This window comes from Petromyzon marinus, chromosome 18, assembly GCF_048934315.1.
Source record: "Petromyzon marinus isolate PM22_M1 ecotype Great Lakes invasive population chromosome 18, UKy_Petmar_22M1.pri1.0, whole genome shotgun sequence".
Lineage (NCBI taxonomy): Eukaryota > Metazoa > Chordata > Hyperoartia > Petromyzontiformes > Petromyzontidae > Petromyzon > Petromyzon marinus.
In genome coordinates, this window is record NC_133684.1 from 7,485,383 (window position 1) to 7,502,382 (window position 17,000).

Below are 17,000 nucleotides of genomic sequence, written 5' to 3' on the forward strand. Positions count from 1 at the left end.
CCGGTTAAGATAATCGTCAATGGTGTTGGCCGTGAGCGGGAATCGAACTCGGCTCGCTAGGTTCGTAGCGCAGCGCGCTAACCGCTACACCTCCGCTCCCCACGTGTATAGAACCACACACCACACGCCCATACACACTGAACACACCACACACCGCACACACACACCATACACACCATACACAGTGAACACCACGCACATCCCCATACACAACACACACCCCATACACCACGCACCATACGCCCATACACACTGAACACACCACACACCGCACACACACACCATACACACTGAACACACCCCATACAACACACACTACACCACACACTACACCGCACACTACACTACACCGCACACCACACACTACACCGCACTCTACACTACACACTACACCACACAGTACACCACAAACTACACTACACCACACACTACACCGCACACTACACCACACACTACACCACACATTACACTACACCACACATTACACCAGACACAACACCACACACTACACCACACATTACACTACACACTAGACTACACACATTACACTACACATTACACTACACACTACACCACACACTACACTACACACTACACCACACAATACATCACAAATTACACTATACACTACACCACAGATTATACCGCACACTACACCACACATTACACTACACTACACATTACACACTACATCACACTCTATACCACACCACACACTACACCACACACTACACCACACACTACACCACACACTACACACTACACTACATACGACACCACACATTACACCACATACTACACCACACACTACACCACACACTACACCGCACAGTACACCGCACACTACACTACACAATACACTACACATTACACTACACACTACACCACACACTACACGCTGAACACACAGCACACCCCCCATACACCACACACACCCCATACACCACACACTACATCGCACACTACACCACACGCTACACCACACGCTACACTATACACTACACTCCACACCCCACCACACACTACACCACCAAACACTACACACTACACACACACTACACTACACAACACCACACACTACACTACACACTACACCACACACTACACTACACACTACACACTACACTACACACTACACTACACCACACACTACACCACACACTACACTACACACTACACTACACTACACACTACACTACACTACACACTACACTACACACTACACTACACACTACACTGCACTACACACTACACCACACACTACACTACACACAAGACCGCACACTACACTACACACTACACTACACACTACACTACACACTACACCACACACTAGACTACACCACACACTACACTACACACTACACTACACCCTACACTACACTACACACTACACCATACACTACACTACACACTACACCACACACTACACCACACACTACACTACACCACACACTACACCATACACTACACCACACACTACACTGCACACTACACTACACACTACACCACACACAACACTACACTACACACTACACTACACACTACACTACACTACACACTACACCACACACTACACTACACTACACACTACACTACACATTACAGTACACCACACACTACACTACACACTACACTACACACTACACTACACACTACACTACACACTACACTACACACTACACCACACACTACACTACACACTACACTACACTACACACTACACTACACTACACACTACACTACACACTACACACTACACTACACACTACACTACACACTACACTACACTACACACTACACCACACACTACACCCTACACTACACTACACACTACACCACACACTACACTACACTGCACACTGCACCACACACTACACTACACACTACACTACACACTACACTACACCACACACTACACCACACACTACACTACACACTACACTACACCACACACTACACTACACACTACACTACAAACTACACACTACACTACACACTACACCACACACTACACTACACACTACACTGCACTACACACTACACCACACACTACACTACACCGCACACTACACACTGCACTACAAACAACACTACACACTACACTACACACTACACTACACACTACACTACACACTACACACTACACCATACACTACACACTACACCACACACTACACCACACACTACACTACACCACACACTACACCATACACTACACCACACACTACACTACACACTACACTACACACTACACCACACACAACACTACACTACACACTACACTACACACTACACTACAGTACACACGACACCACAGACTACACTACACACTACACTACACATTACAGTACACCACACACTACACTACACACTACACTACACACTACACTACACACTACACCACACACTACACTACACACTCCACTACACTACACACTACACTACACTACACACTACACTACACACTACACACTACACCACACACTACACTACACACTACACCACACACTACACCACACATTACACTACACACTACTCACTACACTACACCACACACTACACTACACACTACACTACACACTACACTACACACTAAGCCACGCAGTACACTACACTACACACTACACTACACACTACACTACACACTACACTACACACTAAACCACACAGTACACTACACCATACAGTACACACTACACCACACACTACACCACACACTACACTACACCACACACTACACCATACACTACACCACACACTACACTACACACTACACTACACTACACACTACACCACACACAACACTACACTACACACTACACTACACACTACACTACACTACACCACACACTACACTACACACTACACTACACATTACAGTACACCACACACTAAACTACACACTACACTACACACTACACTACACTACACACTACACTACACACTACACACTACACCACACACTACTCACTACACTACACACTACACCACACACTACACACTACACTACACACTACACCACACACTACACTACACACTACACACCACACCACACACTACACTACACACTACACTACACTACACCAAACACTACACTACACACTACACTACACCACACACTACACTACACACTACACTACACTACACACTACACTACACCATACACTACACCACACACTACACTACACACTACACTACACTACACAATACACTACACACTACACTACACACTACACCACACACTACACTACACACTACACTACACACTACGCACTACACTGCACTACACACAACACCACACACTACACTACACACTACACCGCACACTACACTACACTACACACTACACTACACACTACACTACACACTACACTACACACTACACCACACACTACACTACACACTACACTACACACTACACCATACACTACAGACTACACCACACACTACACCACACACTACACTACACCACACACTACACCATACACTACACCACACACTACACTACACACTACATTACACACTACACCACACACAACACTACACTACACACTACACTACACACTAAACTACACACTACACTACACTACACACTACACCACACCCTACACTTCACACTACACTACACATTACAGTACTCCACACACTACACTACACACTACACTACATTACACACTACACCACACACTACACTACACACTACACTACACACTACACTACACACTATACTACACACTACACTACACACTGCACTACACTACATACTACACTACACACTACACTACACTACACACTACACCACACACTACACTACACACTACACTACACACTACACTACACTACACACTACACTACACTACACACTACACTACACACTACACTACACACTAAACCACATAGTACACTACACTACACACTACACTACACACTACACTACACACTACAGTACACACTACACACTACACCACACACTACGCTACACACGACACTACACACTACACCACACACTACACCACACACTACACACTACACTACACACTATACACTACACTACACACTACGCACTACACTGCACTACACACAACACCACACACTACACTACACACTACACCGCACACTACACTACACTACACACTACACTACACACTACATTACACTACACACTACACCACACACTACACTACACACTACACTACACACTACACCATACACTACACACTACACCACACACTACACCACACACTACACTACACTACACACTACACCACACACAACACTACACTACACACTACACTACACACTACACTACACACTACACTACACTACACACTACAGCAGACACTACACTACACACTACACTACACATTACAGTACTCCACACACTACACTACACACTACACTACACACTACACCACACACTACACTACACACTACACTACACACTATAATAAACACTACACTACACACTGCACTACATTACATACTACACTACACACTACACTACACTACACACTACACCACACACTACACACGACAATGCACTACACAATACACTACACTACACACTACACTACACACTACACACTAAACTACATAGTACACTACACTACACACTACACACTACACCACTGACTACACTACACACTACACTACACACTACACTACACACTACACTACACAGTACACTACACTACACACTACACTACACACTACACTACACTACACACTACACCACACACTACACTACACTGCACTACACACTACACCACACACTACACTACACTCTACACTGCACACTACACTACACTACACACTACACTACACACTACACTACACACTACACTACACACTACACTACACACTACAACACACACTACACACTACACTACACTACACCATACACTACACACTACACCACACACTACACCACACACTACACTACACTACACCACACACTACACCATACACTACACCACACACTACACTACACACTACACTACACACTACACCACACACAACACTACACTACACACTACACTACACACTACACTACACACTACACCACACACTACACTACACTACACAATACACTACACATTACAGTACACCACACACTACACACTACACTACACCACACACTACACTACATACTACACTACACACTACACTACACTACACACTACACTACACACTACACCATACACTACACACTACACCACACACTACACTACACTACACCACACACTACACCATACACTACACCACACACTACACTACACACTACACTACACACTACACCACACACAACACTACACTACACACTACACTACACACTACACTACACACTACACCACACACTACACTACACTACACACTACACTACACATTACAGTACACCACACACTACACTACACACTACACTACACTACACACTACACCACACACTACACTACACACTACACTACACACTACACTACACACTGCACTACACTACACACTACACTACATTACATACTACACTACACACTACACTACACTACACACTACACCACACACTACACTACACACTACACTACACACTACACTACACACTGCACTACACTACACACTACATTACACACTACACTACACACTACACTACACACTAAACCACACAGTACACTACACTACACACTACACTACACACTACACTACACTACATACTACACTACACTACACACTACACTACACACTACACTACACCACACACTACACACTACACTACACACTACACTACACACTACACTACACACTAAACCACACAGTACACTACACACTACACTGCACACTACACTACACACTACACTACACTACATACTACACTACACACTACACTACACACTACACTACACACTACACTACACAGTACACTACACTACACACTACACATTACACTACACAGTACACTACACTACACACTACACTACACACTACACTACACACTACATACTGCACTACACACTACACACTACACTACACACTACACTACACCCTAAACCACACAGTACACTACACTACACACTACACTACACACTACACTACACTACACACTACACTACACTACACACTACACTACACACTACACTACACACTAAACTACACAGTACACTACACACTACACTACACACTAAACCACACAGTACACTACACACTACACTACACACTACACTACACAGTACACTACACTACACACTACACTACACACTACACTACACAGTACACTACACTACACACTACACTACACACTACATACTGCACTACACACTACACTACACACTACACACTACACTACACACTAGACTACACTACACACTACACTACACACTACACTACACACTACACTACACACTACACTACACTACACACTACACTACACACTACACTACACACTACACTACACACTAAACCACAGAGTACACTACACACTACACTACACACTAAACCACACAGTACACTACACACTACACTACACTACACACTACACTACACACTAAACACTAAACCACACACTACACCACACACTACACTACACACTACACTACACACTACACTACACACTAGACTACACTACACACTACACTACACACTACACTACATACTACACTACACACTACACTACACCACACACTACACTACACACTACACTACACCACACACTACACTACACTACACACTACACTACACACTACACTACACACTACACTACACACTAGACTACACTACACACTACACTACACTACATACTACACTACACACTACACTACACACTAAACACTAAACCACACACTACACCACACACTACACACTACACTACACTACACACTACACTACACACTAGACTACACTACACACTACACTACACACTACACTACATACTACACTACACACTACACTACACCACACACTACACTACACACTACACTACACCACACACTACACTACACACTACACTACACCACACACTACACTACACACTACACTACACACTACACTACACACTACACTCCGCACGAGCGCCGCGTGTCCCGCTCGAGAGAGGCGCGCGAGGAGTCACAGACCGCGCATCGCTCGCGCGCGGTGTTCAGTGTCAAGAGGCGGCAAGTTGAGAGGGAGGGAGAGAGGGGAGGGAGGCAAGTTGAGAGGGAGGGAGAGAGGGGAGGGAGGCAAGTTGAGAGGGAGGGAGAGAGGGGAGGGAGGCAAGTTGAGAGGGAGGGAGAGAGGGGAGGGAGGCAAGTTGAGAGGGAGGGAGAGAGGGCAGGGAGGCAAGTTGAGAGGGAGGGAGAGAGGGGAGGGAGGGAGAGAGGGGAGGGAGAGCGGGGGGGTTGGAGCAGCCCCGAAAGCGATCTGCTGCTGTTTGTAGAGGCGAGGTGGTGGTGGGGGGGGGGTGGTGGTGGTGGGGGGGATGGGCGGGTGGGGTGAGGGGGTGGGGACTGGTGACAGGGAGTGAGGTGGGGGTCCGCGTGGCTGTCGATGGTGGTGATGGTAGCAGCAACGGCGACAGGGGTTGGGTAAGGGGGGGGGGTTGTAGTGATGGTGCCGGGTGGGTTGTGTGTCGGGGGGGGGGTGGTGGAGGATGGAGGGGGTGGGTGGGTTGCGGGGGGAGGCAATCGGACATAGAGGGGAACGTGATGTCCAGGGTAGAAAGAAGCGTGGATGGAGACAAATAAAGCTCCACCCACAACAATCGCTCCCTCCCCTCCGCTCTGTCGCCTCCACCACCACCACTACCAGCAGCAGCGCCGCCACCTCCAACCCACCAACACCATTTGTCGCGCGTTGCACGCACGGCACTTGCGTTGCGTTCTAACGCCGCTGACCCCCCCCCCCACCACCTACCCAACCACCCACCCCACCCAGACCGTCATTACGGCGCTCGCTCCATCGCGGACAGATTGCGTCACCAAAACACGGACGGAGCAGGGTTAGACAGGGAGGAAGGGAGAGGGAGAGAGGGAGGGAGAGAGGGAGGGAGGGGAGAGGAGACGGCACTGTTAGAGTCAAAGAAGAAGGTGGGAGGCGGTGTGTGTGGTGTGGTGTGTGTAGGGGGGGGGACTTCCTCGGAGTAATTGCGAAGAGGATCGAGCAGAAGCAGAGAGACGAGGAGGAGAAAGAGGCCGTCTCTCTGTCTCTCTCTCTCTCTGTCTCTCGCTCTCTCGCTCTCTCTGTCTCTTTCTAAATCTCGCGCGCACGCCGAGAAGCGTCGCGCAATCCAAGTTTTTTTGCGCGCGCGATTCATTTCGAGACTACATCGCTCCCCTCCTCCTCCACCTCCTCCTCCACCTCCTCCTTCCTTCCCTCCCTGCCTCCCTCCCCCTACGCTCCCATGGCTGTCCCCGCTCCCCTCGTGCCTCCCTCGTCCGTCATGCACTCTGCGAGCGCTCCCGTGCCCGGGGTCATGTATCGTCAGGAGGGCAAGAGCGACCAGCCTTTCGGACCCCCATCCCCGGGAGAGCCGCCGGCCAGCGGCGGCGGTGGCGGCGGCGGCGGCGGCGGCGGAGGTCTCGGCTCTCAGCGCAGGCCCGAACACAACAAGGGCTACCCGGTCTCTCCTCCCGTCGAGAACTTGGCCCTCAGAGATCTCTACTGGTCCGAGTCGAAGACCCCGTCCTCGACGCCGTCCCCCTCGGAGTCCGCGTCACCCGGAGGAGTCGCGTTTCTGCCCGACACCAAACCGCCCGTCTTCTCCGGCTCACCCAACGCGGAGTGTCCGTCTCAAGGTGGTGGTGGTGGCGGCGGCGGCGGAGTCGGTGGTGGCGTTTACATGCCCGACAGCAAACCCGTCTACCTGATGACCGAAGGCGCATCCATGAGTGTCGGCACCGCGGGGGGCGCGCCGCTCTTCCGCTCCGCGGGGGTTCCCGGCGGCTCGGAGCACAAATCGCCCTTCTCGTCGCACGGCTCCGGCTCCTCGGACGGCTCCCCCGCATCGCTGCTCAGCGGCCTTTATCTGGCACAAGAGCAGCACAAGTCCGCCTACGCGCCCAGCAGCCCGCCCGCGTCTCTTCCGCAACAACAGAGCCTCCAGCAGCAGCAGCAGCAACCGCAGTCTCAACCGCAGCAGCAACCACCGCAACCGCAATCAGCGCCTCCTCCTCCTCCTCCACCTCCCGATGGCTCAGCGCCAATGCCGCCACACCACCACCACCACCACGGCGGCAGCGGCGGCGGCGTTGGCATCGGGAGCGGTCCCTCGCCACTCTCGTCCCGGGGCGTGTACCGGGTCGAGCCGGGGACTAAATCCATGTTCCCCGCGTCACCCGCGGGCGACATCAAGCAGTGTTCGCTCGAAGCTCAGTTCGCCGCAGCAGCAGCAGCCGCAGCCGCTGCCGCAGCTGCCGGCGGTGGTGGTGGTGGTGGAGTCGCTTGCGTGAGCGGCGCGGGTGGCGACAAGAAGGTTGTGTACTGCACTCCGCCGCCGGTGGAGAACACGCCGGCTCACAACGAGTGTCGGCTCGTCGAACTCCACGGCGCCAAGGTGGCGTCGTTCACCGTGCACGGCCAAGAGCTCATCTGCCTGCCGCAGGCGTTCGACCTCTTCCTCAAGCCCCTCGTCGGCGGCCTCCACACGGTCTACACGAAGCTCAAGCGCCTGCACATTGTGCCCGTGGTGTGCAACGTAGAGCAGGTGCGCGTGCTGCGTGGCATGGGAGCCATCCAGCCCGGCGTGAACCGCTGCAAGCTCATCTCGCGCCACGACTTCGAGACGCTCTACACGGACTGCACGAACACGAGGTGAGGGTAGGGGAGGGGGGGACGAGGGCGCGCGCTCCCTTCCCTCCATCTCCTCCAGAGATGCACCACCTCTTCGTCTTTCCTCCTCTCCACCTCCTCTTCCCTCTCCTCCTCTTCCCTCTCCTACTCCTCCTCGTCTTCTCCTCTCCTCCGCCGCTCCTATACCTCGTTATCCATCGCCTGGTCCACAACTTTCTTCCCACACACACACACAAAGACAAAGAGCTCTCGTATGGCATTAACAGACTGTTGGAGCAAGTGCTGTTAGCGAGCACCTATGAAGGCCGGAACGGTACACGAGGGGGTGGGTGGCCAACACCACACCCGGCCGCCTTTGTCTCCCCAGTGGCGATGTGTACACACCGCACCAGGTACTCATTTGAGGCTGAGTCGACCTAGGGCAGGCCCAGGACCGGTTCGGATAATCGTCACTGGTGTTGGTCGTAAGCGGAAATCGAACTCGGTTCGCTAGGTTCGTAGCGCAGCGCGCTAACCGCTACACCACCGCTCCACCCCCCCCCCACGCATACATTCCTCATTATCCTCGTCCTATAACTCCTCATCCACCTCGTCTTTCACCTCGTGAATAGGATTTGTTTGTTTTGTAAGTCAGGGTTTACTGAAAACACAGCCCCAGTGTCCCCAAAACGCCAATCGGCAAGTAACAAACAGGGCTACCGAAGTAGTACTTATGGGGGGGGGGGGGGTGAGAGAACTTATGAAGAACTTATAATGTTCCGGCGAGACTTCACAGATTTCATATGAGAAACTACAAAGGACGGGACAACCGGGACGGGTGGCAACTCGCTGCACCTCCACCAACGCACCACCCCCCCACCCCCCCCCCTGCTCGTCTTACACCTCCTTCTCCTGCGCCTCTTCACAACACCTCTTCCTGCACCTACTCACACTTTGTTCCGACACGCCGGTGGTGCGGGAGCGGGGTGGGGGCTCGAGGGGGATGTGGATGATGATGCCACGACGGATGGGATCACAAAGTGTTTTGTGTCCGTCAGAGTAATCCTTTACATTCGCAGCATTAATGATGTCAATCACTCCCGCGTCTCGCGGTTGAGCTGCTGCTGATGCTGATGCTGTCTGTGCACGGCTCTCCGACACTCGCGGTTGTACCGCGTGCTCTTCGGCGAGCTGGTCCGACGTTTCGAATCCTCCTCCCTCCCTCCTACCTCCCTCCTACCTCCTTCAGTTGCCGCAAAGGACTCTTCTTTGTTGCCGAAATGTCTCAGTGTCTTTCCCGAAGAAGCTACCCACCCACCCAGCGCGTGCGTGCGTGTGTGTGCGCGCGAAACGTCGGACCATCTTGCCGAACAAAACGCGTCGGATGGAGAGCGTAGCAAGGGTTGTCGTGTTTGGTTTATCGCAAGGGCGCAGCGTGGCTTCTTGCCGTCACTTCTATCAAGATTTGCCCCCCTTGTTCAACCGAATTCTATTTTCTGATAACGATGATGGAGAGATGATGGAGGAGGGAGTATGGGAGTTTCACCAATCTTTGCGTGATCCACCAACCCTTTCATTCCAATCGCCGCATCGCAGACGTGCGCCACGGCGTAGACGAAGATGATGATGGGAAGATGGAACTGGATTAAGATGTTGTGGGATAGTAACGGAGGTGAAAGACAGATGGAGGAAACGGGGAGAGTGGAAGATGAGGTCGGCGGGGTGGGTGGGGGGGGGATTTGGTTGGGAGGCTAGGTTGAGGGAGGATATGTGTCATCACAACTATATATTAGTTCCACACACACAGCTCTCTACGTGATCCACCATCCCTCATCTCCAGCGATCGCTGAATCACGCGGACGCGTGCGGGCGCGCACGTAGTCGCCACGGCCGCCGCTGCGCTCGCTCGGATGAGAGATCGCGAATTTTGAGAGTGGAGCGATCATCGGTGTCTCGAGATGAGATGATGAGTTGAAGAGGATTTAAGGTGGTCGATGATAAACGAGGAGGAGGTGAAGGAGGTGGAGGAGATTGAAGAGTGATGGAAGATAACAGCATAATGTAGCCGCGTGTTGTTGTACTCATTTCTCCCACGAATAAATGATAACACTAGGATAATAATAATGATGACAATTATAATCTAGTCACGGTGGGAATGGGAGATGTGGGGTGGATTCGCGACGCGGCGATTCCACCCCAAGTGGTTTCTCACTGCACGCCGTGAAAGTTCACAGTTTTAACGACAACCCCAGGAGCTCTCTCTCTCTCACGCGTTCTCTGGGAGAGTTGTACCGCGTGTCGCTCAGCATGGGGTCCGACGTTTCGCTGCCTCCGCGCGGCCGGCACCTACGGTACGGGAAACGAACGAAACGAAATATATTACGTTTTCACTTGGCCAAGTATCCTAAATTGGGTTCCTGAAAGAAACTTGAGTTCCTGCCGTAGTAAATTCGCACGCGCGCGCTTTCGAAACGTCGGACAACCGCGTCGAACAACACGGGAAATCAATTGAAGCCCGCGGGCGGAAGCTCGCCAGCGCGTGCTGCTGCGAAACGTCGGACGATCGTGCTGGAGAGTTAGTTCCAGGCACACAACCCGCGGTGGGGGGGGGGGGGGGGGGTAAACTCCAACTCCAAAACCGCGGTTGCTTCCCCGTGGCCTGCAATGTTTCGGAGCTCGCCCCCTCTCTCTCTCGAGTCTCTCGGCCACACTCGGGCGGAAACGCGCGGCTTCCACGCCTTATTTGAGCGTGGAAGAAAGGCCGCACGCGTTCTGGGCGTTCGCGCGTGTCCCCGTCGGATGTTGCACCACGTCCACCGCCAAAGTCCGCAAGACGCAGGACTTCGTGTCGCCTCGTGCTTCCACCGCTCCTCCATTTGTCGAAGACGACATCTCGAAGACTCCCCCCTCCCACCTCCCCCCCCGCCATCTCTATCTGTCCATCTGTCGACTTTAAACGATTAAGCGCGGTTGGCTACGTACGGCGCAAAGGAAGTTCAGCGTGTATAACAATAGTGTGTTTACCCTTTCTGGCAATAAAGCAGGTTAAAATTTGATTTAAAGTTTTCGTGACTGCAGGGATTCATATTTTTGGTTCTTTCGGCAAAGTCACCACGTAGAAGGGAAACAATAAAATAAAAAATAATAATAAAGCAGGTGTTAAGATTTACAAACACCAAACAGAATCCTGGTTTTTGTCTCTCAAGGAATTCCGTCTGCATTAACCACATACGGCACGTGTGGTGAACAGCCAAATGAACAAATAACAAGCTCTGATAAATATTCTTTGGGTCTTTCGATAAAGCCACGTAGATAGAAAAAATAATACAAGTAATAATTTGTATTTATTATTTATTCTCACCACGTGGCTTTACCGAAAGACCCAACGAATATGAATTCCTGCAGTCACGAAAGCTTTAAGTCATGCTTTGATGAATTTATGGCGTTGTCTTCGAAACTGATTGGTCCACACCGAAGACAGCTTTCTCTTGAGCTTCGTCTCAAAGTGTTCGACCAAAGAACGCCAAAAGGCGAGCGGCGTGCAAACAAAGTTCGACAGGCACCGCGCGCACACGCGGAGATGTAAACCTACCGTAAGCCCCCCGGTGTCTGCCCCATAATTATCTGCACCCACTGGAGACCCCCCGTCCCGTCGAATAACCGCGCGCACGCGCGTGGCACGCCGAGGTGACGGGCGCGTTTCGTTGCGCGGCGCTTTAACGGCGCCTTGAGTCACACACGCGCACGCACGCACGCGTGAGTAACAGATACGGAAGATACACGTAAGATTTATATATATGTGTGTGTGATATATACATACAACGTCATCATCGGCCGTGATCAATCCGCTGCTGGATGAAGGCCTCCCCAAGCCGTCGTCGTCTCAGAGTGACGAATCCGCGACCGAACAATCCATCCAGCACTTGCCCTTTGAGCGAGCTGATTGTATCGCTCCATCTCCCAGGTGAACGTCCTTCCTCGGACGCGTTCAGTAGCAAATTGGATAATCAACAAGACAAAATATCCTCCGTATAGCCTTTATGTACTTTTAAGGCAGGTGCTGTTCGCGAGCACCGATGAATGCCGGCACGATACACGAGGGGGGTTGGTGGCCAGCACCACGCCCGGCCGCCTTTGTCTCCCCAGTGGCCATGTTTACACACCGCACCAGGTACTCATCTGCGGCCGAGTCGACCTAGGGGAGACCCGGGACCGGTTCAGATAATCGTCACTGGTGTTGGCCGTGAGCGGGAATTAAACTCGGGTCGTCCGGGTTCGTAGCGCGCACGCACGGCACTCGCACGCACTCACGCGCATGTATCGACAGCATCGACAATCAATGAAACCGGAACTTCTTCGACCCTTGGAAGTGTTCAAGCCCCGGTTCAAATGCTGCCCCTGTTCTCTCTGCTCGTGACTCCCTCCGTGTCTGTGAAGTGTCGTGGACCAGACCTTCACCCTGCGCTGGAAACTACTAGTTCTCGACCTGTGTTTAAATAAAACAATCGGGAAAGAGATTTAAAAATGTTATTTTTCCGAGACCCCCCCCCACGATGTGAAGTGCACTCTTAAAAAACAACCCACTCCATATCTCTCTGGCCTCTCTAATGTACGTGATACGAAGAAAGGCCATTGCCCGAAACGTCGCCTGTTTTGCGTTGACGAACGCGCTTGCGTTTGCTTGTCTCGCAAATCGAGTCGTTTCCCACTCTCCTCTCGAGTTGCCTGCCACTTCCAACGACGCCGCTAGCAAATTGCTTCCTCTTGTCGGAGTCTCGACACGAGTGAAGTAATCAACCGCAATCATCGTCGGCATCACTCACTGTGCTTCATGAGTCCACACGCCACGTCACGTCAGTCTGTTTGGTGAATTGTTTCGCCATACTTCGCCACTCTGGTCATTGCGAGTTGGTGACAGGGCGATGTTTCGTTTGTCTGAGTGGCGAAACCCTGGGGGTGGCGGGGATTAGAGGGCGGGGTTGCGGTTTGAGCCGGGGGAGGAAGGGTTACCGGTTCAGATCTCACTCGCCACTGATGTTCGCCGTGCGTGGCCCCAGGATTCGACCGCAACTCTCCCACCTCTGTTCCCCCCCCCCCTTCCTCCCCGCCGGGTTCGTAGCGCAGCGTGCTTGCCGCTGCACCATCACCTCCACCTCTGCGCGCGTGTGTATCCCTCCTTGGGGAGCGGTAGTGTTGTGGTTAGCGCACTGCACACCAGGAACCCCGGCCGAAAGCCGAGTTCGACTCCCGCTCACGACTCTACAACGGCGTCGAACGTTTTTTGTTCTCTACCTAGGTCTACTCGGCCTTGAATGCGGGGTGTATTATAATTAAACATCGGCAACTTGGAGAGACAACGGTGGCCGGGCGCGGTGTTGCCCCCGTCGCCTCCACCACCCGATCCTCGCATTCCGTTATCGGCTTCCACAATCGGCGCTAAATCAGCAGCACAGCACTTGCCCGCTGCAGTCAGTTCGAGGCTATACGGGGGATCTTCGTCTTTTGCGTCCCTCCCGTAGTTTTTGTACAGATGGTGTTGAGATGGTGCCCTGGATGTCCGTCCAATTGACTCTCGGTCACGATGGAGATTGTGTATGCACGTGCCACTTGCTGCTGCTACTGCTGCTACACGCGAGGCCATAAATGCAACATCACCCACGAAATACACTGAACGATAAAACACAAGAGCAGTACAATAGCCCGTTTATTTGCCGAGTGCGCGACCCCACGGAGTCTCGAGACGCTCCTTGCGGGAGGGTCCTGCTACGTTGGAATGTTTTGCCCGACTCCCGGTGGAATGGCGCGTCAGTTTAACACGTGTGGTGGAGTTTGCGCAGCTCGTGCCGCGTGCTTGTTTCCGGGTCGCGCGTGCCGCCGTCTGCGTTCTTCGGCGCGATGTCCGACGTTCCACGCCCACGCGCTGGGAGCTTCCTCGCTGATCGAGCGCCTTTCGACCTTTCAGTTGCTCGTGCAAGGGAAGCTCCGAGCGCGCGTGGAGCACGACGCCGAACGTCGTTACCGAGCAAGAGACAGCGCGGCACGTCAAAGCCGAGGACGCGTCGCAGAGGAGCGATCTTAGATTTACCGCTGGAGGCTTTCGCGACCAGCCACCAGCGTCAACGTCGTGCTCGAATCGTAAACGCTCTGCGTTTACTCTCCAACACGCAACCGGTGTGTGCTGAAGTAGGAACTAATTTGGCACGTTCTGTTGTACGTGACAAACCCTTGCTACTAATTGGCCGTGTCGGGTGGTGGTGGTGGTGGTGGCGGCGACGGCGCGTTTCACGACACATTCATATTTTACGCCGTCTAATCCCAAACGCTTTTATTATGGAGCGTTTTAACTTCGTGGGGTGGTGGTGGTCGTGGTAGGAGGAAGGGGGGGGGTATCTGCCAAAGTGACCGCACAGGATGGGTCCACCGGACCCCGCGTTGGTTCCGTGTCGCCGTTGACCCACGTGCGATGATTAAAGTCGCGCAAATTTACGTGTTGGTGGGGCCGACTCCGAATGGGGAGGGGGGGGGGTGACTCCGAATGGGGAGGGGGGGTGACTCTGAATGGGGGGAGGGAGGGGGGTGACTCTGAATGGGGGGAGGGAGGGGGGTGACTCCGAATGGAGAGGGGGGAGGGAGGTGACTCTGAATAGGCAATTACTTTAATCACGACGACGACGACCATCTCAAGAAAGAAGACAAACCCAGAGGCACCTGCAACGTCCCGAACTCTCGCGTTTTAGTTAAGAAGGCGATGGAACGTGGTTTTCCAAAGAAGGCGATGTAACGTGGCTGCGTAAAGCTTCAACAATTCGTAAGAACAACGAATAGTTATCGAGCGTCAGCAGTCATCGATACGGGGGGGGGTGGGGGGAGGGAGGAACTCACCGAGTGGAGACGGAGTCGTGGAGTCGGCTGAGACGCGCGGTGGCGATTATTTATAACGCAGGGATTATTTTTTGTTTGTTATCGCGAATTGACGGCAGCTGCTGTTGGGGGAAGGGTCTTCATCCAGCGGTGGATTAAACATGACTACCGCTGCTGCTGATTATGATGATGCTGCTGATAGTAAAAAAAAAATGTTCAAACAATGCGTAATTTTGAGAAGTTCACTGGACAATGAACACGATAATGATTTGATGGAGATAAATTCTTCGTAAGATTACTTATACTAAATATGGGACTATTTAATTCGAGATTAACTTTACGGTGGCATGTGAGTCTGACTCCTTGCCTTCCTCCATCATCCCCCACCCCGGATTGGAACTCATCGA

General features: G+C 51.9%; 1 protein-coding gene across 7 annotated transcripts in view; it reads left to right on the forward strand.

Moving 5' to 3' along the window:
* Nucleotides 1-7,688: 7,688 nt before the first annotated feature.
* DACH1 (dachshund family transcription factor 1) overlaps nucleotides 7,689-17,000 on the forward strand; it is a 179,995-nt gene continuing 170,683 nt past the window's right edge. The window contains exon 1 of one of the 7 annotated variants that reach the window (XM_032956263.2): nucleotides 7,689-9,774. In XM_032956263.2, coding sequence (XP_032812154.2) covers nucleotides 8,366-9,774 — 1,409 coding nt within the window. In that variant the 5' untranslated portion in view covers nucleotides 7,689-8,365. The remainder of the gene's footprint in view (nucleotides 9,775-17,000) is intronic. The other 6 variants (XM_032956268.2, XM_032956264.2, XM_032956262.2 and 3 more) reach the window with 6 other exon arrangements.